Below are 24,659 nucleotides of genomic sequence, written 5' to 3' on the forward strand. Positions count from 1 at the left end.
CTTGAAAACTATAGTACTCCTAAAAAATATTTGATCTATTATATCTAGTTAAACAGACAATACGAGCACCAGGAACAATGAAGACATAGACCCTGAGCAAATCATGTTTCATAAAGTTATGAAATTTTTTCATGTATTATACAGTAAAATAACATAATTATAACATAATATAACATTATAATGAACAATAATTTCTTCTTTCCCACTATGTTTCTTTCTCTTGCTCCCTTTTTTCTCCTTTTCCCCGCCGTTTTTTTTTCAGGCGATGGGAGGGGGGGGGGGGCGCTACTGATTGGGGAACAAATTTTCTCAAACGGGTTTTCAGTGTGCATGGCGTGCATAGACGAATGTTTGAACAGTTGAAAGTAACACTATCGTAGAGCGGGTGCTGGGGTCCTGCATACTAGTATTAATCTTCGGGCATAATCTGTTTTAGGAAGAAGCGACGGCCGTATGTTGGTAGAGACCATCAAGGGATGAGAAGTCTAACCGTAATAAGCGTTGTCTTTTTATTTTTTTTTGGTGGGGGGGGTTGATTTAGCTTCTTCAAGTCGCATAGTTTGCTGCATTGGCAAAATGACACATACCGTAATACTAGTACATCAGAACACACTGGATGATGATTCTGTCTTCCACATGAAGCTTTTTCAAGGTTTGAAATGGAAATGGGAAGCCATACGAATTATTGCATTTAGTTATCACTTCATCCTTTTTCAATTTTGCCTGCATGATATCTTAAAAAATCTTCAAATTTAAAGGAGGACCCCCCCCCCCCTTCCACACAGGGTCCTCCATACGGATACCGCCCCGGGACCCCCCCCCCACAGCGGTAAATTCGCTGCTCCTATAGTATAGTAGAAATACTCATAATTATTATTGTAAGTGCAAGCACGATCGAGCGACCATATCGATACAGCGAAACACTACCGTCTTGTCTGCTTCCACCTTCCAAAATGGCGACTTGGCTCCCCCGAACTTCTGGCATTTTATCCAGATTTGCAACTAAATCACAAGTGGTATGACATTCCTATTTTAATGTTGTTATGTGGGGATATTTACAAATGGAAAGGTGTAATTTTGTTGTGTGTTTATCTTGCTGAGCTGTTGAAATGAGTATTCTAAACTTAACACCGTCACGAGCCCCAGCACATTACATAAATTTTCTATTCGCATTCGCACGTCGCGCAGATCGAGATCTATCCGCGATCGGCTATAGACTGTGCTGTGCAATGTGCGGCCGGCGCGGCGTAGCCTGGAGGCTTCTGGGGAGAATATAGTCTACGACTACGTAACGTTAGGCTTACATGCACTCCCATGACGCCTGGCCCTGGGGATACCATTGGCTCACACTCACCGACGAATTGGGCAACAATGCGCCAGTCAGTCAATTAGACAGCTGGCAGCCGTCTGTTTCGAGGAGTTTTTTAACATTTTTTTTTAAATTTCTCCTCGTACACAGACGGCTCGCTATCGTGCACCAACCATTAGGGGACTTGCAATGCAAAATCTCCCGGTCGGGGCTCTTCAATTTTTGTCTTTAATGAATAAAAATTTTGAAAATTAACGCGACCAAAATGCAAATCAATATTCCCTCTTGGCATTAATAGCCAAAAAACAGAGAAAAATCAAGTTAAAAGAAACAAAAACAGTGACCTACCTCGGCTGTCGCGCAGATTCACTTCCCCGTTTTATCCGATCTTAAGTACATAAACATATGGCCATTGAGTCCCCTGTACAGATCGCGCTAGAACTTCGGTCTCTGTATTTGGTGAGTGAAGCCTAGTCTTGAGGACCCAATGATGATGATTTTTTTAGATATGTCATATATTTCTTCATCATTGACGTCTTGACACTCTCCATAGTGCCTTCAGCGAACGACCAAAACAAAGATGGATTCCCCCAAAAAATCCATCCTTTTAAACCGAAGTCAACAGCATTCATTTAATTTTATTAATTCTTACACCTTCCTACGCATTAGGCGTAGGAAGGTTTTAAATATTACTATTTAAAAATGTAAAAAAATGAAGATTTCTTACCTAACTGATGCCGCGTAGACCCCTCGTTCCACATGTAAACAACGGAAATACAATAGCGTCGACCCTTGAACCGCTTATGTATGACGTACTTCCGGAAAGCAATGCCGTCTTAACGAACAATTTAGAGATAAAAAATCTTATTTAACAAATATTAAAATTTATTTTGTGATCATAAATAATTTATATATATTGATATGAATTATTTATGATCACGAAATAAATTCTAATATTTGTTAAATAAGATTTTTTATCTCTAAATTGTTCGTTGAGACGGCATTGCTTTCCGGAAGTACGTCATACATAAGCGGTTCAAGGGTCGACGCTATTGTATTTCCGTTGTTTACATGTGGAACGAGGGGTCTACGCGGCATCAGTTAGGTAAGAAATCTTCATTTTTTTACATTTTTAAATAGTAATATTTAAAACCTTCCTACGCATTAGGCGTAGGAAGGTGTAAGAATTAATAAAATTAAATGAATGCTGTTGACTTCGGTTTAAAAGGATGGATTTTTTGGGGGAATCCATCTTTGTTTTGGTCGTTCGCTGAAGGCACTATGGAGAGAGTGTCAAGACGTCAATGATGAAGAAATATATGACATATCTAAAAAAATCATCATCATTGCGTCCTCAAGACTAAGTGAAGCCAACGGAGTTCAGCTGAACAGCCAACATAACAGAGACCGGAAGCTTTTGGTATACATTAGAATGTGATGACCTGATGTTTGTTAACATGACGATCTGCTTTTGTCTTAGGCCTATGCATGGGCGATAATGTTGCTGGTTGGCAACGTTTGGCAAGTTTTTGAAAATTAGAATGACGCTAAAAAAACCGAAATGAAATGATTAAAAGTAGAAGAGCGTTTTACTTACATGTTATTTATGCCAGCTTGTCTCCCTAAACTAAATGCGTCGCTAGGATGCAATCACAAACTAAGGAGTCCTTTGTTTGTGATTGCATCCTAGCGACGCATTTAGGGCGGAAAAATCATGAGCAGTGCCAATCTAGATTTTTAAAAATACTTGCATCGGCTGATTAATATCACGGATTGTAGCAACGTATACATGTATATCTCAAACCACGGAGAGGTTTCAACAATTCAGCTGAGTCTATGCACTTTTGTGTACGATTGTGTGTGCGCATGTGCGATATGTCTGTGTAGACTGTAGTAAATGTACTTAGATGTTTCGAATCGGCGACTCAAAATTTACCCATCATTGTATCACCGTTCCGGAAGTGCGTAATTCATAACGTTCTTAACGTGTTTAAAAATGCAGCAATTTCAGGAGAAAAGTTTTTCATGTATTTGAAAGGATTTGTGGATACTTTCATCTCATACAAAGATTTGGGTAAGAATGTTTATTTCAAAATTGAAGGTTGAAGACCACCGATTATTGCCAATGGTGACTCAATGCGCATGGACGTTACACCTTCATACGCCTAATGCGTATGAAGGTGCAAAAATCTGTTAATAAAAAGGTGAAAAATTAGAGGTTTCTCTCCAGACCGATCTCATGTAGCTAGATCCCTCTATCAAATCGTATACACTGCACAGCACATACAATAGGCTTGACCCTTGAACCGCTTTGTTATGTGTTCAAATGTTTTCTTCAAAATGGGAACCATCTGTGGAAAACTATCCAGAATTGCATGCGCTGGTTCCCATTTTCACCAATAAATAAAGACAGTTTACTAGTGAGGTTTTCATATCTCAGAAATGTCACCGACAAAATAAATTTTGCTTCTAGTAAATTGTTTTTGTCTTCTTTGTGAAATGGGAACCAGCATCTACAACTCTATGGCTACATAACCTGGGTAAAATATGACATTATTGTTATTATTATGGGAATTTTCTATGCTGGTTCTCATTCCAGTGATGTGAGGAAAGCAAACTAGTTTACTCGCTGAAATGGGAACCAGCATGCACAATTCTATGGAGAATTTTCCATGCTGGTTCCTATTTCAGCAAGTAGAGAAAAGACAGTGACGCAATCAATCTTTCTGATCTACACTCTTCGAAGGATTTTATTTTAGAAGCAGCACCATGCGCTAGCAGCGGTAAAGCAGTGAGGAGGCTTGAGGCATGTGAAGTTCAGGTACATGTATGTCTTATCGTTAATAAGTGTCCAGTGGGAAATAGGAACTGGTTACCAATTTCACAAAAATGCCAAAAAATGGAAATTATGCACATACATGTACCTCTATTCTATAGATGAGGGGTTCTCAAACTTTTTCTTTGAAGGGCCAGATGAGACTCCAAGTAAACCTGAAAGGGCCAAGGTGAAGTGGATACTTAGAAAAAAAAATATGTGTGAAGCGCAAAGACACTTTCGGTGGGGGTCCTAGATGCTCTTTTGTGCAATCTGGCCCTTATTTTGGGAGCATTTAATCCAACAAATTTATAATAGTTTCATATGGAACGCAGGCAAAATTAGAAAAGATTTCGAAATACAGCGAGAGTCAATATTAATAAAAAAAATTGTAGTACTTTGTTAAAGGGAATCTAAATTGTACCTAAACATACCTGGTATTGGGGAGACAGATAATGTCTTGAAGTATAAATATTTTTTGTATTCAAAGTGGAATGAATAACAAAGCATGTCTGTTGTAGACTCTAAGTCAATGCATAAAATGGCTAAACAGGTACTGATGCGCTTGCACAGGAATCGCAATTGCCTGTGTTTGTTCCACACACAGTAAAAAAGGGGAGCTCCATATCTCTGCGTCACATATTCTTTTTTTTTGCTCCTGACAAGCATTCATGTAGTACACAAACAATTCAGATACCTGCACATGGGTACCCATTTGGCCATTTTTATGCATTGAAAAGATTGAATGCCTATCCATTCATTTCTTTCAGGGTAAACATGATGTTGTTAACAGTAAACCAAAACAATTTTTTAGGAATTGCAAGAAAAATTTGCCGATGGTTACATGTATGTTGCCATGTTGACTTTGGTCATTTAAAGGAATTGAAAATTGTTTTGTGTTTAGCTGATTGCGAGCCAGGCAGTGATATCAATGCTTGATTTGATTGTCCTGCTGATTAATAATCGGCCAATAAAAAATTTGAAATATTAATATATCATCAACTTCAATTTGTAATTTGATTTTCAGGGACATCATGCAGCAAGACGGCTGAGATCAACACAGACTGCTTCACAGACCCTCGTCAATGTACCAGAAACGAGAGTGACAACACTCAACAATGGGTTCCGTGTAGCCAGTGAAGACTCTGGAATCCCTACAGCCACGGTGAGTACTGCGTAGTAATATAACATTTTAAGCCTGTTTCTAAAACTCAACTCAAGAGGTACATGTATGTGCAAAGTCTGGTTTGGTGGTGCAAAAAAGAGAAGTACTACCATAGCTGCATAGCAAACGGGTGACTCACATTTAATCTGTGATGGGCTTTGATCAGATTAGATCTATGTCCATGAAAATATAGTATGCATGCCTGATTCATGGAAACAACAACTAATCAGGAGGCACAGCATTTGTATGATGTAACATGCTTTTATGTATTGGAGAGATCTCTAAATGGTCTAGCGAACGTCATTCTAGCACCTCCTGATAGCTGTGTCACAACGCATTGCCAAGAGAAAATGGGCTTTACAGATAAGAATGCATTTCTTTTAATTGACTAGTACCTTTCCTTGAGGTCTAAGAAATGTTTGTGAGATGAATGAAGCTGGTTGTTGATTTATTTGGAGGGATATGAGAAGAATAATTGGAATGCATTAATAAGAAATCAATATTTTACAAGTTAAGTTCCAGCTATCTCTTTGTATTTTTATAAAGTTCTGTAATGTATGTGATTTCCGCATACATTCGTAATTCCGAAGCTTCGGTATTCCCAAGGTTCGGAACTTCGGATATTCCGAAGGTTCGTTAGTCCGAAAATGAAATGTTCGTATTAACGAACCCTTTTACATTTTCGGATTAACTAACATTGAGGTATAGGCAGTTTACGTGTTTCGGAATAAAGAACCTTCGGAATTACGAAGTGTAACCATGATATCTATAGTGTAATTTCTGAAAGAATAACAGATTTAGAAAATGAGTTTGTAGTTGCCATATGTTGGGTGCAGAGTAGATGTTAGCAAGCCTTGAAATAAGTGGGCGCTGAGCGCAAATTCGCGCTCATAAAGCCATCAATTGCGCCCATAAAGCCCCAAAATCATCAAAATTTTGACGACCGGGCGCAAATATTTTCCAGGTAATTGCGCCCGCCGTGAGTGAGCAGTGAAGCCATATCATACATGTAATTTAAATATCTGAAAAGCTAAAATCAAGTAACTTTCAATTTACGATGAACACAGTTTAAAATTGCCAAGTGCGTGTTTTTTTCTGTACCATAAAAAGTGAGCTACGTCCGTCTTTTTTTCCTGTAATACATGTGCGCGCGTGCTTCCGGTAGCGGTTTTTCCATACTTCACCATGTCCAATTTCTAATGCACACATTTCCAATTGGGATATCACGATTCTGCGATAAAGTAATTCGAATTGCGCAGGAGATAAATCCCTGTTCACAGCATCAGATGTGCGAGTCTTTTATCCTCACAGTCGCCGACTTTGCTTGTTGAAACGGAGCCTTAATAATAAAAAATCACTTCGCTTATAGTTGTGAATTGTAGCTTTTTAATTACTTTCTTGGAGAGGGGTAAATATCAGACAATAAATCATCAAACAAGGCTCCATCTAAAAAAAAATCGGAGGACGCCGTGCACTTGAGTGTGGTGTTAGCTAGCCAGTTTGAGCTCATAATCTCTGCCAGAGCTCTGGGTGAGAATTCTATCAGTAATGGCCTAAGTGATGGTGATTTTCCGTTTCAGATAGAGTTTAGATTTCATGTTAATTTTTGAAAACTGTCAAAAAATTTATGATTTCTTCATTGTGATGAATATTTAAGTTATTAATGAATACATTTTCACCGAATTTAGACTCTCCAAGAGTGAAAGGCATTTTCTGTGGAGATCTGCGTTTTCAAATAACTTGTGAAAAACTTAAGGTACACGTGTACATGAACCTACAATACACAAGATACATGTAGGCCTACATAGCCTGTGGCATGTATATGTGCTGGAATTTGAATAGACTGAGTTAGATATTGATTTCATTTCTTTAGCATAATTTATATGCAATCCAAGTGCACCTCACAGTCACAATCACACACAAACACCCACACCCGTGATTCTAACCATGAAAAAAACCTTAAAAATTATTTATTTTTTTCTAAATTTATTATTTGATCTGAATTTTCTCTTTCTCCATCTCTCTCTCTCTTTCTATATTTTATTTTATTCATTTATTTAGATTTTTTTTTTTTTGGGGGGGTTCGTTGATCGTGGTTCATTAAAGATGAAAATAAATTAGCCCATGTGTGTGTGTGGTTCTAAAGGGGATGTAGAGTGAGAGTGTCAAAACACACTTAAACATTTAAATCTGATTTCTTAAATGTTTGAATAAGCCTAATACTTAGAATATTCATGTACTAATTCAAAAATTACAGGAGCTGTGCTTACTATAAACAAATTTGCGGTGTGCACACCGTTTTATATATATATACTTTTTAATTGCCCCCGGTTCCAGAAAATTGCCCCCGGTTCCTGTAAAAAACCCGTGAGCCGGGGGCAATTGAAAAAAAAAATTGCCCCCGGCTCACAGGTGCTTATTTCAAGGCTTGGATGTTAGCTGTATACATATGATTCAGTAATTGGTACATGTCTGTCAATTTCTGAAGAAAACCCTTTTTTTTCTTCCTAGGTGGGTTTATGGATTGACGCTGGAAGCAGATATGAGAATGAGAAGAACAATGGAGTTGCACACTATCTTGAGCACATGGCATTTAAGGTATCGATTATATACATTTGTATATAAAATTGGTTGCAGGTGTTTGGCCCATGTCTAGACATGCTCAGTGGCAAACATGTAAAGTGGGATTGATAAGCCTTCTACATACTGTAGTTATTGATTCAGACCTTCATTTTTGAGGAGCGCGATTGGGGCGGCGTTCCTACCGCGCTCCAAAAAAAAAATAAGGAGAGCAATAAATCGCGCTCCTAAAAAAAAATTATAAAAATGAAAAAAAAATGCTAAAATTTCACATCTTTAAATCCATGAAATGGCCTTCCTTTTTCCATAATTCCTTGAAATTACTTTGATTTAGTTGAAAACTATCAGAAAAATGAAGAATATTCATCTCCTTCCTGACTCTGATTTTAATTTAAACTCGGTAAACATTGCAGTCACATGTAGTCCCATATGTAGATTTTCACGGCAACACCATGGAAGTCTACATGTTATTGTATGTATGCTATTGCATACAATGTTAAGAAAAATCTACAATTTATCATACATGTATTGTAATGAATTGATTTGAGCTCCTCATGGAGAGCGATTCTGAGGAGCTCAATTGAGCTCCTCAAAAAAATAAATAATTTAGCTTAGCAATGATTATCTTATACAATAAACCAATGAATTATATTTTTACATTCTTAGGGGTCAAAATTAGAACAAACAATTTCATAAAAATACAAGGGAATAAGTGGATGATAAAGTCAGCTCTCTCATTGCTTCATGAGAATGTGCATAGTCCTTTTTCAGGAAATAATGCCGAACCTTTCTTGTCACAATTTTGATAAAATTTCAGTGTTTTGTTTGTGTGATTTTATTCTATCTTCTCAAATCTCATAATTTTCAGCCTGGAGAGCCCCTTTAATCTTTATTGATATATTTGAAAGAATGCTAAAAGAAGAATGCCCAAGATTTGATAGTGCATGTCACATCTGAAATTATGGCATAGAGATATCTGAATTCTTTTTGGAGTTTTTTTTTGTCTCATTGCCTAAAAAAGATTATGAAATGTCCTTCAATTCTCAATTAACTAGGAGTTTCATTTTCATAAAGTGAACAGAATGGCTAATCTCTTATGTGCAGTTGATAAAGTGAATATGTAACAGTCTAGAATCTTATATTTCAAGATCTACTGAGGAACAGATTGGGAGGGGCATGTGGGGTGTGTCTCAATTAAGTCCCAACTTACGGTAGTATTGTACTCGGGGTAAATCGCCTATGTCGCTTTTATTTTTAAGTGCTTTGAACTGCTTTCTCCTTTTGACATATTATCTGTACCCATTCAAGTGTCTATCAAATCTTTCATCAATCATCCCTTCCCTCGGTGATGGGGACCTGCTGTTGGTAACTTCTTAGCAGTGTTTCAGCTCAAAAATCCTTTTTTTTTCTCACATAATGTCAAACTCTAATAGCTTGATTGTTGATCTCGTGATATGCAATTAATGTGTTTTCAGGGTACATCAAACAGGACACAAATGGAATTGGAGTTGGAGATAGAAAACATGGGTGCTCATCTAAATGCATACACATCAAGGGAACAGACAGTATATTATGCCAAATGCTTCGAGTCGGATGTCCCAAAAGGTAACAATTGCACTCCGCCTTTTAGTGTTAATCATCATGTTGGTTTTAAGTGATTTTAGCCTTATTGTAAAACAACACAAGTCAGAAAGGATTAAGTTTGTGATTAGTATTTAGTGGCAAGTTTGATTATAGAAAAAATATATGAATGTTTCATAGTATTGATGTTACAAAGAGCTATTAAACGTACTTGGCAAATGTAAATTGGGGATCCCATAGATTTGAAGAAAAAATAATATTTTGCAGAATATTTTGATAACATCCAGGGTTGGCTGGTTTAAATCACATTGATTTCAATCATGATTTAAATCAGGGCTCGACACTAGCGGCGGTCCGACGGTCCCAGACCGGTAAAAATCGCCGTCGGGCCAGTAGATTTTCAAAAATAGGAAGATTTACTGGTCCGACATGACCAGTAAAAAATATCATTGTCGGGCCAGTAATTTTTCAAAAAACAGCAAGATTTTAAGGGTCCGACATGACCAGTAATAAAAACCGTTGTTGGGCCAATTAACTTTTACAGAAATGGTCAAATTCACTGCATGAACATTTCCCCCGATAAATTCTGCCATTCACACACAGAATACACACAGAATGAATCGCACGTAAGTGTTACTAGAGTAGATCAGTGTACATGTAGCCAGCCACGGCCATACGTACACAACCCACATGGTAAATTCTCTACTGGCTGCGCGAACGAAGGTTGGCTAAACTGGCAGAAATCTCTCACAGAACTGTCAAAATTCACGGTTCATACTCATGAAAGGCTTTTATAATGTCCATATTTCCTAAAAGTTGGAGTAACTCTGTCATCTGTAAGCAGTAAAAGGGTAAATTTTCACTTCTGTTTGGTTCAAACAGATCGGGTTTCGGGTGGTATCGTCTGAATACATATTAGCCCCACATATGCATTTATGTGTGTGTTGATACACTTGGTTTCTGACTTTCTTTCGTAGCTATTTTAATTGAGCCAAAAAAGAAACAAATTATTTATGATAATAGTTTTAGCTTTCTTGCTCTGTTTTCTTCCTGTTGTCTTTCCTTCTTTCTTTTCAATCTTTCTTTTAATTTTTTTCTCTATTTCTTTCTTTCCTTCCTTCCTTCCTTCTTTCCTTCCTTCTTTCCTTCCTTCCTTCTTTCCTCCCTTCTTTCCTCCCTTCTTTCCTCCCTTTCCTTCTTTCCTTCCTTCTTCCCTCCCTTCTTTCCTCCCTTTCCTCCCTTCCTTCTTTCCTTCCTTCTTTCCTTCCTTCTTTCCTTCCTTCCTTCTTTCCTTCCTTCTTTCCTTCCTTCTTTCCTTCCTTCTTTCCTTCCTTCCTTCCTTCTTTCCTTCCTTCTTTCCTTCCTTCTTTCCTCCCTTCTTTCCTCCCTTCCTTCCTCCCTCCTTCCTTCCTTCCTTTCTTTCTTACTTTCCTTCCTTCTTTCCTTCCATCCTTTCTTTCTTACTTTCCTTCCTTCCTCCTTTCCTTACTTCTTTCCTTCCTTCTTTCCTTCCTTCTTTCTTTCCTTCCTTCCTTCCATCCTTTCTTTCTTTCTGACTTTCCTTCTTTCCTTACTTCTTTCCTTCCTTCTTTCCTTCCTTCTTTCCTTCCTTCCTTCTTTCCTTCTTTCCTTCCTTCTTTCCTCCCTTCTTTCCTCCCTTCCTTCCTTCCTTCCTTCCATCCTTTCTTTCTTTCTTACTTTCCTTCCTTCTTTCCTTCCTTCCTTCTTTCCTTCCTTCCTTCCATCCTTTCTTTCTTACTTTCCTTCCTTCTTTCCTTCCTTCTTTCCTCCCTTCTTTCCTTCCTTCCATCCTTTCTTTCTGACTTTCCTTCCTTCTTTCCTTACTTCTTCCTTCCTTCTTTCCTTCCTTCTTTCCTTCCTTCTTTCCTTCCTTCTTTCCTTCTTTCTTTCTTTCTTTCTTTCTTACTTTCTTCGTTTCTGTCTTGCTTTCTTTTTGTCCTTCATTCCTTCATTTTACGGGGGGGGGGGGGGGGGGTCACGAAAGGCTAGAAAAAATAAACTTGCGCCTTTTTTTTAATGTTTTCTTTATTTTTTGGGACCAGTAGATTTTAGGTTCGGACCAGTAAAAATTTGAAAAACTGGGTATCTACTGGTCCGACATGAATAGGTTGGACCAGTAGAAAAAATGGGTTAGTGTGGAGCCCTGTTTAAATATTGATTTAATTTTAAGTCACTTCCATTGAAACATGTACAATTGATTGACATGGTTTTTTTTTGTTGTTGAGGCAGTTTCATTTTTTTTACTCAAAAGAAACAGATGTTATCAACTTTATATCATCAAAACATGAATAAATCCATCATATATTTTCAGAGCAATTGAAATGGAGTCAATAAAATCAGTTTAATCTTGAACCAAAGATGTACATGTAGCATGTAAGTGGCTAACACTTAACCCCTATACTCCACTTTTATAAGTGGACTTACAACATTTTCCCTGTACAATTTTTCTTTTTTGATAGTAAACAAAGTTCTTTTTTCTTTATGTCAAAATAAAAAAATGAGTTTAGAGGACAGTTTTTGTCTCACCTGCATAGCAGAGTGAGACTATAGGCGCCGCTTTTCTGATGATGGCGGCGGCGGCGTCAACACCAAATCTTAACCTGAGGTTAAGTTTTTGAAATGACAGCATAACTTAGAAAGTATATGGACCTAGTTCATGAAACTTGGCCATACGGTTAATCAAGTATTACTGAACATCCTGCCTGAGTTTCAGGTCACATGATCAAGGTCAAAGGTCATTTAGGGTCAATGAACTTTGGCCAAATTGGGGTATTTGTTGAATTACCATCATAACTTTGAAAGTGTGTTGGTCTAGTTCATAAAACTTGGACATAAGAGTAATCAAGTATCACTGAACATCCTGTGCACATTTTAGGTCACATGACCAAGGTCAAAGGTCAATGAACTTTGGCCATAATAGGGTATCTGTTGATATCTGTTGAATTACCATCATAACTTTGAATGTTTATGGATCTGACTTGTAACTTGGACATAAGAATAATCAAGTATCACTGAACATCCTGTGCAAGTTTCAGGTCACATGATCAAGGTCAAAAGTCATGTAAGGTCAATGAACTTTGGCCACGTTGGGGGTATTTGTTGAATTACCATCATATCTCTGTAAGTGTATTGGTCTAGTTCATAAAACGTTTAAATAAGAGTAACCAAGTATCACTGAACATCTTGTGCAAGTTATAGTAGTTTTCAAAATCAGCACTGCTGCTATATTGAATCGCGTGATGCAGGTGAGACCGCCAGAGGCATTCCACTTGTTAAGAAAATATATGAGTAAGTAAAGGGTTATTGCAGTTGCCGCAGTTCTATTCTGATCATTTACATGAACTACTACTGTATAGCTCTCCAACATTAACAATTTCATTTGTTCATATCTATCCAGAGCAATGGCACTTCAGAACAAAAAAATATGAAAACAAATATGAAAAGAGGAATTTAAAAAAAGAAACCCTGAACTTATAAGGCTGAATTCCATCATGGGTTTGATACATGGCCTGTTTACACTTTTCTGTATATGTACACATGCATACGATTGTGATTCATTGTTATGTAACACTGAGAAAGGTTCAGTAATCCATGTACTGGGTATAAAAAAATTATGCATGCTCTTGGTAAAGGACACTAAATCATGGCATTAACCATACATTTTGTGCCCTATGCCAAAAGTGAGCATTTATTTATGTACATTTTGAAGTGAATGTGTTCAATTTAGTACATACAGTACAATCTGCATTGTCCATGGTAACCCATAGTAAATGTGAGTCAAATATGAGTCATAGTTTTATTTTTTTACATGTGTTGTAGCTGTAGAACCTGTTTTCTCATTTTAACAAAACTGCTAAGAACTGCCAAATGCTACTGTTCAGGTTTGTTTGTTTTAAATAATTCAAATCAACCTGCAACTTTTTGTCCCAATTGGTCAGAACTTTGCCAGTCAATGCTTTGGAAAAAGTCAAAGAGTTCCAACTATATGGCTCAAAGAACAATCAATAAATAAATGCAGTTTTCTTTAACATATGATTTTCAGTCCTTGTAAAAAAAATATGTTGCTCTTTGGAGAATGTGAGTCTCAGAGTCATGGAATTCTTCCAAAGAAACTTATCCTCATTTCTTAAAAGCTTTGAATAGAAACACCAACTATGCAGCATTATAGCTGTTAGTCAGTAGGAGCTCTCTACATCAGAGGAAGCAGAAATTGTCAGCATCTTCATGACGTTAATATTTTCTATAACATTATTTTGACCTGATTTTATTATGAAGTAGAAAGCTAAGAATGATATTTGTAGTGAAATGTATGATGTTAAAGTATATGACTGTAAAGGATTATATTTTTGGTATTTGCACTCTGTTTTATTTTTATTTTTTAATAAAAAAATAAAAAAAATCAGATATGAATAAAATTAAAAAAAATTGCCAACCCTGAGATATTGACAAAATTCCAGTCAGGTGTTTGTTTTTTCCAAGTGATGATAATACACTCTAGTGACATGTAGTGACTGTAGTGATGTAGTGACAGTTAAGCTTGATTACACTGACTTTCTCATGAGTCATTATTTGCTGCAACTATATGTTCTTGGTCTAAATGAGTGTTATTCATGATTATGTGGAGCTCATTCAGCATTTTTTTATTTACAACAGCTGTTGAAATCCTTGCTGATATCATTCAGAACAGCACACTCGGAGAGGCTGAAATAGAGCGGGAGAGGGGTGTCATCCTCAGAGAAATGCAGGTATGTTAACGTGAAATAAAAAAAATTATTGAATAGAAGCATGCATGACTGTAAATTGTCTTAAAAGGCACAGTGTACTTTGTTGATAACCTTTTCGTTATGCCTTCGTCCACCATGGATGGTTGCTACAGGTATTATGTTTTAGAGATTTCCATACATCTGTCTCTCTGTCCATCAATTGTTGGTTTTCATGATAACTAAACAACTGTTTTAATAGTTCAATTGGACAGCCATGTTGTGTTGAAGAATGCACCATTTTCAATTTAATTTTCTGTTTATATATTTCTATATACTTTAGGAAGTAGAAACCAATCTTCAAGAAGTGATCTTTGATCATCTGCACGCTACAGCTTACCAAGGAACTCCTCTTGGTAGAACTATCCTAGGACCCACTGAAAACATCAGGTATGTAACCATCAATTTTCTCATAACAGCATCAAACGAATACTTGGTACTTGGTTTCTAATTATTTGTCAAATATCAGGGTTTTTTTTTTGAATGGGGATTTAAAGGAGTATTCCATGACCCAAGCTACAGCATGGAAAGTAACCAATGGATTGTATAACAATAAAATGTTATGTTACAGTTGATGTGTTGGTGAAGAACCGTTAAAGAAAAGTATGTTAATTGCGCGTTTCTATATTTTCCTATTCAAGTACATGATTTCAATATTTACCATGTTTGGTTTGTCAAATATTGGGAGCAAAGCCAAGCTTGGACTTGGAGATCAGTGAGTTTAAGGGATTTCCACACCTGAGCCGAGCCATGGTTATTTTGCCATGATGGCGAAGATAAGATAGGAAACTGATTTGTGTCTTAGAAATTGTGACCACTTACCGCCAGGTGTGGAATGAGCTGGGGCATTATCTCGTTTTCTCCTTAAATGATATTCAGGTGTTGATTTCCTAATTCATTTGCATTTTTCCTGTGATTCTTTATAAGGTCTATCAATCGGGATGATCTTCAGAATTATATATCTACTCACTACAAGGGACCTCGCATTGTGCTATCTGGAGCTGGTGGTGTCAACCATGATGAATTGGTCCAACTTGCCCAAAAGCACTTTGGCAACCTGGGAACTGAATATGAGAATGAGATTCCAGCTCTAACCCCATGCAGATTCACTGGCAGTGGTGTAAGTTCATTATTGCTTTGTATGTATATTTTAACTAAATCTTATCATTGTAAGATAAAGAAGATAAAGATCATATCGAAACTAAAGTTTGTGGGCACGGAATGATGGTCATTGTTGGATAAATGTCTTTATAAAGCCTAAATGGAAACTTACTCACATGTTGCATGCATTTTTACTACACTACCGGTATTCATTTGATAATAAGGTTACTTGAATGTTATTAGACTTATTCAACTTGACAACTAAGTCCTGAAATGTGTCCAGTAAAACCTGACAAATCTGTAATGATAGTATTACTTTTATTAGAATAGTATGCTTCGATTTGTCATATGTCTATCTTTGTCATCTGATTTTATGCCCTGTATTATGTTGGCAAACCTGTATTCTTGGATTTATGCTATTCCTTTACTATGTCTGTTCAAACAAAAGGATTGGAGAAATTTTCAAGCTGCAAATTGAATTTAATCTTTACATGTTTTCCTTTTAGTGTTTTTATTAAATAAAGATTAAGCAAATGATTAGCCTGACTCACATTTTGTGAACTTGTCATGTAATTGCTGCAGCATGTTCATTTTTAACATGTGTCATATTTGTTTTTGTCTCACCTGCATAGCAGAGTGAGACTATAGGTGCCGCTTTTCCGGCGGCGGCGTCAACATCAAATCTTAACCTGAGGTTAAGTTTTTGAAATGACATCATAACTTAGAAAGTATATGAACCTAGTTCATGAAACTTGGACATAAGGTTAATCAATTATCACTGAACATCCTGCTTGAGTTTTATGTCACATGACCAAGGTCAAAGGTCATTTAGGGTCAATGAACTTTGGCCGAATTGGGGGTATCTGTTGAATTCCCATCATAACTTTGAAAGTTTATGGATCTGATTCATGAAACATGGACATAATAGTAATCAAGCATCACTGAACATTTTGTGCAAGTTTCAGGTCTCATGATTAAGGTCATTAGGGTCAATGAACTTTGGCCAAATTGGGGGTATTTGTTGAATTACCATCATAACTTTGAAAGTATGTTGGTCTAGTTCATAAAACTTGGACATAAGAGTAATCAAGTATCACTGAACATCCTGTGTGCCTTTTAGGTCACATGACCAAGGTCAAAGGTCAATGAACTTTGGCCATAATGGGGGTATCGGTTGAATTACTATCATAACTTTAAAAGTTTATGGATCTGACTCCTGAAACTTGGACATAAGAGTAATCAAGTATCACTGAACATCCTGTGCGAGTTTCATGTCACATGATCAAGGTCAAAGGTCAATGAACTTTGGCCACGTTGGAGGTATTTGTTGAATTACCATCAAATCTCTGTAAGTGTATTGGTCTAGTTCATAAAATGTGGAAATAAGAGTAACCAAGTATCACTGAATATGATATATCTTGTGCAAGTTATAGTAGTTTTCAAAGTCAGCACTGCTGCTATATTGAATTGCGTGATGCAGGTGAGACCGCCAGAGGCATTCCACTTGTTTAAGAGTAAGTCATCGTATTATTTTCCTACAGATCACAGTCCGTGATGACAAGATGCCACTGGCTCACATTGCTTTGTGTGTTGAAGGAGTTGGCTGGGCCCATCCCGATAACATCCCTCTCATGGTTGCCAACACTGTAAGACATCTTTGCTTTGTTTTAATGATTTATTAAACAGGTGCTGACCAGACAGTAAACTTTTGATATTTTTTTTTTGTAAGGAGACTTAGATCGTCATCTCCTTTGATTGTACATTATGAATTATTTAAATAGATTTTGTTTAGTAGTAGAACAGCAGAATGCTTTAAGTTGAACTAATAATATATAAAATATATTCTTACAAATTTGTTTTTTAATTCTTTTTTTAATGCTCTTGTCAATATTGAGTCATGTGTTAGTGTTAAATATCAAGTTGAACTCTTTTCTGCAAATTTCTAATTTCTAGGGTTGACATTGTGCTTTCTTTTTCATTTTTTTTAGTTGATTGGAAGCTGGGATCGTTCATTTGGAGGAGGAGCAGTAAGTAAACTATCCATTGTAGTTAATTATGCTTCATTTATTATCACACTGGCAGTCATATGAATACTTTCAACCATCATATCACAATATGACTATCAGGTCTATTCAGATGGTCATAAACAAAATGATTAATCTTACTAAATTTAAATTTTATCTTTCAACTATTTGTATCCAGCCATTCAAAATTTTCATTGCTAGAATATATATGACAGGGTTGCTATCAATAGACAACTTGATGATCGGTGTATGCAAGCTTTTGTCTGTTCAAGAATGCCATGATACAATAGAACACATTTAATTTGTCTATTCCTTAGAAACAGTTGTCCATGTAATGTTAATCATATCTAAATGTTATTTTGGAATTTTGAGGGCCGCTATGTTTTAATGCTTTTTTTGTATCCTTTTTTTTAATGCTTTTTTAATGCACATCCTATGTTTGTAAGGCTGAAAGAACACTGGCTGATATACATTTATAGAAGTATTATACAGTCAACCCATCTAAGTGGCCACCTGTCAATAATGAGACCCTAGTGTTGTGGCCACTGAACTTGCCTCCAGTTTGAAAGGAATATGTGTTATAGAACCTGTCTACAAAGGTCATGTGTCTACAGTGGCCACTATTTCTTTTTTTTTTCCTTTTGGGTGGCCAAAATAGACCGGTTTTTGACTGTATCAAGGTATGATTTAAAAAGGTCCCTGAAGATGAGTCATTCATGAAAACATTTCAGAGTTCTTCTAATGTAAGTGTGTTCAAAGGGATTGTTTGTAAAGACGTTCGTAGTAACGTGTTTGAAAAGAAAAAGAAAGATGACAACCAATTGCCGGGAAAGTCTTAAATGAAAATTACAAGAGACAAAATTTCTCTTCATCTTCTGTCTTGTGTTGGGGTGGTAGCCAGTCAGAAAATGACTATTTTTTCCACTGCTTTGATTTGGAGCCTTTGTCAGGATTGAAAATTCTTTCCCTTCATCCTTTTTTTTCTATTTTACTTTCTTTTTTTTTCCTTCACATTTTTTCATGTATTATAAACATTCTCATATTTTTCTTCAATCTACACTGACTGCCATCTTCAATCTTGAAGATTCATGTATTATAAATATTTTCAGTCAAATAACTCAGATTGAATTCACATGAGTTTTGTTAAATATTCTTCTGCAGAACACATCAAGTCGACTGGCTAGAGTTGCATTCGAAGATAACTTATGCCATTCCTTCCAGGCCTTCAATACCTGCTACACAGATACAGGGCTATGGTAAGAAATGATTCTGAACAGCCTTCATATCAGGTGACAAACTGCTCTTATAAGACAGTTTTTACTATAAACTCATTTTTAAGTGGGTACTACAAATCACGTATCTTTAAACATGAGACACAAAATTTGAAGAATTGTTAGGGATTGATTACAATTTAATAGTAAGACTCCTGTACAATGTTTTGGGTTGGCTTCTTTTCTTTTACATGTTCCCTTAAGTATTACAAATGATTTACGCCTTTCTAGGTAGAAAATATAATTGTTGAGATAGAAAGGATCGTGTAAGATCTTTAGTACACTATCTTGTAGGTAGGTAGTTATACTTAAGAAGAACCCCTTCTTGAGAATGGTAAGGTATTAGAAATGTTACTATCATGATCTGTTACAGGGGAGTGTACATGGTGAGTGATCCTCTTAGTGTTGAAGACATGGTATACCATGTCCAGAACCAGTGGATGTACCTGTGCACCAGTGTGACCGAGAGTGAGGTAGCCCGTGCCAAGAATCTCCTCAGGACCAACATGCTACTTCAATTGGATGGTGAGTTATCATTTTGCATTGAATAGTCGAAGCAATTATTCAGACCAGTTTGTGCAAATTTGTTGGCATTCCTTTCGAACCATCGTATCAGTCAGTTTTGGTTTTAAAAAAAAAGAAAAGATTGTCAGAGTTTGCAGAAAATGATAGTACAAGTCCTATTCTATACATAAGTAAATTTCTAGGCGGCAATTATTTTGGTTTTTGAGATATGAGGGGATTTTCAAGTCAATGCCATACAAATTTTTGCTAAAATAAGCAAATCCCATTGAAAGCGTGTACTGTAGCAAAGCAAACGACAGCTGTGCGCACTTAATACATGTATGCATATGGGCGGTCAGACAAGCCATCACATCTGCATTGCATTGACTTTGCATGTGAAAGAGGGATACAACATTTTGCTTGATCATGCTCATTGAAATCGTAGTCAGTGTTTTTCCCATTGGCGTTTTGTACAGGGAAAATCTAAACTGAAACTGTAAGCATGTAGCTCTTTTGTGATATCTTCTCTAAATCTTGGTTATGTATACCGGTAAAAAGAAAATTATCAGTACAAAACACTTGTTTTGGGATTTCCTACCATGTATTTTCATAGTAATAAAAAACTTTTTCAGCTTGGGAGAAAAAGTGCAAAAAAAAAGTGAACTTTGAAGTTGATTTTCTCTGAAATGGGTTTCTCTGAAATGGAACGGTTGTATCACAATACTGTCGTATTGTGATACAACGGTTCAGATGATCTCAGACGACATGTGGGGTGTTAAAGTAGAATTACACACAGATTTTGTGGTCCTGAGAGAATTGCCTTTAGCAGATCCATCTCTATTCAACAATTGTAACTGAATTTCCAGAAAAGCCATACTCAGAAGTCTTTATTTCTCATGTGAAATTTCCATGAAGTATTTTTCAACTTTATTTTTGCAATCTTCTGTACAGACAGAATTCCTCTGATCTTTGAAACAAGAACTAGGTGATCTGGCTTTTCTACAGAATACCTCACCTTACATCAGTAGTGAGTGACCCAGGAAAATTCATCCTTCTGCTGTCCCACAGTGGTAGAGAGTTCAAACTGGAATAATATATATGTAATCTTGTTTAACCCAGGGTCGACCCCAATCTGTGAAGATATTGGCCGTCAGATGTTGTGCTACGGGCGTCGTATTCCTCTGCCTGAGCTTGAAGCAAGGATTGATAGCATCAGTGCCAAGACTATCCGTGATGTATGTACACGATACATCTATGACAAATGCCCTGCTGTTGCCGGAGTTGGTAAGTTGCATTTTTACCCAATAAGTAATAGTTCATACATCAAGAATTTGAATGAAAAAAATGATGATCTTAAAACCATCTCTAAGTCTAATGCAGTGTATTACTCTATTAAATGAGTTTGTATGTTCTAAACACTGACATGGTGTGAATTTCATCTCTATATTGAGCTATTTTATATGAAACCCATTTGTAGTTGTAAGCAATATCTTTATTGTGAATTGGCTGGAAAATTGATTATTTATATATGCTTTTTAGCCTTCTCATGTACAATAACTTAATTTGTAAGATGTTTTTTCAAAAGGCCTTTTGTGAAGAGAAAATTTTGTAGAGATGATGCTAAATATAATTCTAATTTCACAGAGAATCTTCTGACAAAAAAAATTAATGGTCACCACGATTCCATAAGACTGGATGTTAGATTATCCTCCAATATAATTCACACTATTGCACTTATGACAGGCTTTAATACCCTTGATGAATCAAATATGATGTGGAGCCATGAAATAACTGTAAAATCTTGTCTTTGTCATTTAACAGATTAGACGTTGGATTACATACTACTGAAATGCCTTATAGCACTTTTAGATTATTGATAATGCAGCCTTTTGTTCTGTACTGATGTCAGTACATATGAACAACATGGAAGGTGCATATCTTGACTTATTCAAAATCAGTTTTCATATTGATGTATTTTGTAAAATAATCTTTGCTGGTGACATGACATTATATTGATTTTTGGTTTTGCCTCCCTCTCCACCCTCCTCCCCACTATACAGGCCCAGTTGAACAGCTCCCAGACTACAACAGAATACGTGCTAGCATGTACTGGATCAGACTCTAACCGCAGTTCTTGAAGGAGATTTATTTAAATAATGAATGTTAGGAGAGAATTTATTTGTGCAAGAGCTTTATAGGGCAGCGTTTGCTGTCTGTGTTTGATGTAAAAGGACAATTAATGAGGCATCCTATCATTCTTATTCTCAATTGCAGAAAATGAACGAGATACACCGAAAGAACAGAATTGAAAGATGACATTATGCATCTTCTTTGAAACGGATGTATGGTCAATTCTGACATCAGGTGTTTTTCAGATATGAATAATGTTTTAATAGAAATGTATTTATGAAGTTTATTCATCTTTGTGTGTTTTACAAAACATGATATCTGAATTGAAGTTGGCCTCCAGTTTCAAAGGTAAAAATAAATTCAAAATAAACATTTGACCTGAGTAATAAATCTTACCACTTAATGCCTTGGGTGGTTCAAATTACCCATGAAGGAATGCATATAGCACCCTTGTGAATTTCTTTGAATAAAAAAATCAAATATCATACAGGGGTCTGAGAGTTCAGATTTTTAGCTGATTTCAGAGGGGGTTTTTCCAGCTTAATTTCAGCTTATTTTTGGCTTTCCTCTAAAAAAAAAAGGTATGAGAGCTCTTTCTATTACAGACTCTTTCACCACTCTTCAGCTTTTTTTCAGATCTTATTAATTGTGACCACTCACACTCCTGATCATATCACCCCTAAAGCTGTATGAGCAACTTCTCTGAAAATAATCCAAACCACTTGTCAGAGGGAATGATAAACTGTGTAGTGATAATGTCAGTACCACTATGTCATGGAGATGAAATAAACTGGCAACATTTTGTGTTGTATAAAACTGTATTTGGGTCTCTGATTGTTGTTTTTATCCTTTTCCAAGTATTTGCTCAGGTTAGCTCCCCCAATGCCTTTCAACTTTCACACATGCACACAAAACAGTGGCACTCACAAGTTAGTGGAGAAAACAAAAACAGCCTTTTACCCCTCTGTCAACTTGAAACGCTTAAGAGATCAATTCATCAAATAATTGTTGATTAAAGTGATTGGGCGCTTGATCTTAAAGAAGGAAAAAAAAGATTATCTTCATTAAAGATCAAATCCAAACTCACAAAAAATGATAAGATGTGTCTCTATTCCTTCAAATCAACTTTTTTTGGGTGTGGACTTGGTCTGTAAGGGATGTAGATTTAAAACTCTCAAGAACCAGGTATAGACCAAAACTTTCTGTCTTGAAGTGAGCCTCATATCCAAGTACTGTATATGGTCTGCTTTCATTTCACTACATATAATAATCGGCTCATTAAAAAACTAAATTAGAGATAGTAAATCTCAGTGTAATCCATGTAGTGGTAAACAAAATTTAAGGAAGTAAAGAGATAGGGAGATAAAGCGATGGAGAAAGTAAGAATAGTGGGGAAGTAGATAAGAGTGAAATAAGAAGTGCATTGGGAGACTGATAGAGAGGAAGACAGGAGAGAAGGAGGGTGTAGGAATGGAATGACAGAGAGGTGAGGTGCATTGACAGTGAAAAAGAGACGATGTGGGTCAAAGGTGAAAATAATGAGAAGGGATCAGGGGAAATTCCTGATGGGGGCACAACAATGATATAATTTACTAGTATGTAGACGAGATCACGCCCTCAATTTTTGTCTCGCCTGCATAGCAGAGCGAGACTAGGCGCCGCTTTTCCAAAAGCGGCGGCGTCAACATCAAATCTTAACCTAAGGTTAAGTTTTCGAAATGACATCATAACTTAGAAAGTATATGGACCTAGTTCATGAAACTTGGACATGAGGTTAATCAAGTATTACTTAACATCCTGCCCGAGTTTCAGGTCACATGACCAAGGTCAAAGGTCATTTAGGGTCAATGAACTGGCTAAGTTGGGGGTACGGTATTTGTTGAATTACTATCATCACTGATAATTAATGGATCTAGTTCATGAAACTTGGACATAAGGTCAATCAGGTACCACTGAATACCCTGTGCGAGTTTCAGGTCACATGACCATGGTCAGTGGTCATTTAAGGTCAATGAACTTTGGCCGTTTGGGGGTATTTGTTAATTACCATCCTAACTCTGAATGTTCATGGATGTAGTTCATAAAACTTGGACATAAGGGTAATCAAGTATCACTGAACATCCGGTACGAGTTTCAGGTCACATGACCATGGTCATTGCTTTGATTGTGTGAAAGAAATGGATGAAGAGAACAATGGTAGCAGTGGCGTAGCTACGGGGGGGCACGTGCCCCCCCCCCCCCCCCCGAGATTTTGTGTGCCCCCGGTGCCCCCCCCCGGGAAAAAAATTGGCAGAGCAAAAAAAAAGGGAGAAAGAAGAAAAGAAAAAAGGAAAAGAAGGAGAAAGACAGAAGACAAAAAAGAAGAGGAAAATAAGAGGAGGAAGACGAGTGAATGAAATAATGTGAGGGGAAGACTTGCAAAAAATATATTTCATGTTACAAGAAATTTTCGCTTGCGCTTCGCGCCAGAATTGCCTGTTCGATGAGATTCATTCTTGCTCATTAGCAATAGCTTTGATCCAGCTGAGGCATATTTTTTTTGTCGGTGTAAGTTGATTGATAAAATGTTGTCACGTGTATTATTATTAAGTAGTTATATCAAAAGTGATGTATAAAAAAGGGAACCTTATCTACTAGCATTCTGCTTTTATAAGGTTTCCTCCACTTTTCCGTCTTATGTACTTAAACAAGTATTAATATGTATTGTTTAAGAATGCTTGCTATTTATACGTATATAGTCTACGTGTGTAATGGTTGCTCAAAAATAGTTATGTACACATGTAAGTGAAGTTATCAAAGTTTTGTAACATAACGGATTTGTGGAAATAAAACCTAAATGAAATGAATGAATATCATTGTCATTGTTCAAAACCCACCTTCACCCGACAAAGGAAATTATAATTGGTATGGTGTCGAAAATCTGACGATCAATCGGATCGGGTCGCCCTAGCCCCTAACCCGTCTCTGTGGTCTAGTGGTTAAGGCACCGGCGTTCAAAGCTGGGGGCCCGGGTTCGATTCCCGGCAGACTGAGACATTTTTTCGGCATCAATTTTTCCAAAGGGTAGATAGCTCTGGGGAACCTTGATTTAAGCTACGCCTACCATTGTTCTCTTCATCCATTTCTTTCACACAATATTTAAATAAAAGAGTTGCCAAAGCTGTACAAGTATAACTTTACACACACACACAAACATATATATATATATATATATATATATATATATATATACAACAAAAAAAGTAAGTCCCCCCTTAAACAAACATCAATAATTTCCGAACCAATGCGAGTTTTTAATATATTTTTACATGAGCGTGTAGGTAATTTTATACGCTCTGAGTAAATGTTGTGGACGTATTTTGCGTCATGCTTCAGTGAGCACCGTCAGAAGGCAAAAA

At 36.6% G+C, this 24,659-nt stretch overlaps 1 protein-coding gene across 1 annotated transcript; it reads left to right on the top strand.

The window, feature by feature from the left end:
- Positions 1-907: 907 nt before the first annotated feature.
- On the top strand, positions 908-22,082 carry LOC121411199 (mitochondrial-processing peptidase subunit beta-like). Its single transcript, XM_041603771.1, has 13 exons — positions 908-1,016; positions 5,152-5,289; positions 7,801-7,887; positions 9,345-9,474; positions 14,125-14,216; positions 14,515-14,621; positions 15,159-15,351; positions 16,874-16,978; positions 17,321-17,359; positions 18,518-18,612; positions 19,001-19,152; positions 20,251-20,415; positions 21,192-22,082. The coding sequence occupies exons 1-13, from the start codon at positions 954-956 to the stop codon at positions 21,254-21,256; spliced, it is 1,431 nt and encodes a 476-aa protein (XP_041459705.1). The 5' UTR covers positions 908-953; the 3' UTR covers positions 21,257-22,082.
- The last annotated feature ends 2,577 nt before the right edge of the window (positions 22,083-24,659 follow it).

The sequence above is a fragment of the Lytechinus variegatus genome, chromosome 3 (assembly GCF_018143015.1).
Source record: "Lytechinus variegatus isolate NC3 chromosome 3, Lvar_3.0, whole genome shotgun sequence".
NCBI lineage: Eukaryota > Metazoa > Echinodermata > Echinoidea > Temnopleuroida > Toxopneustidae > Lytechinus > Lytechinus variegatus.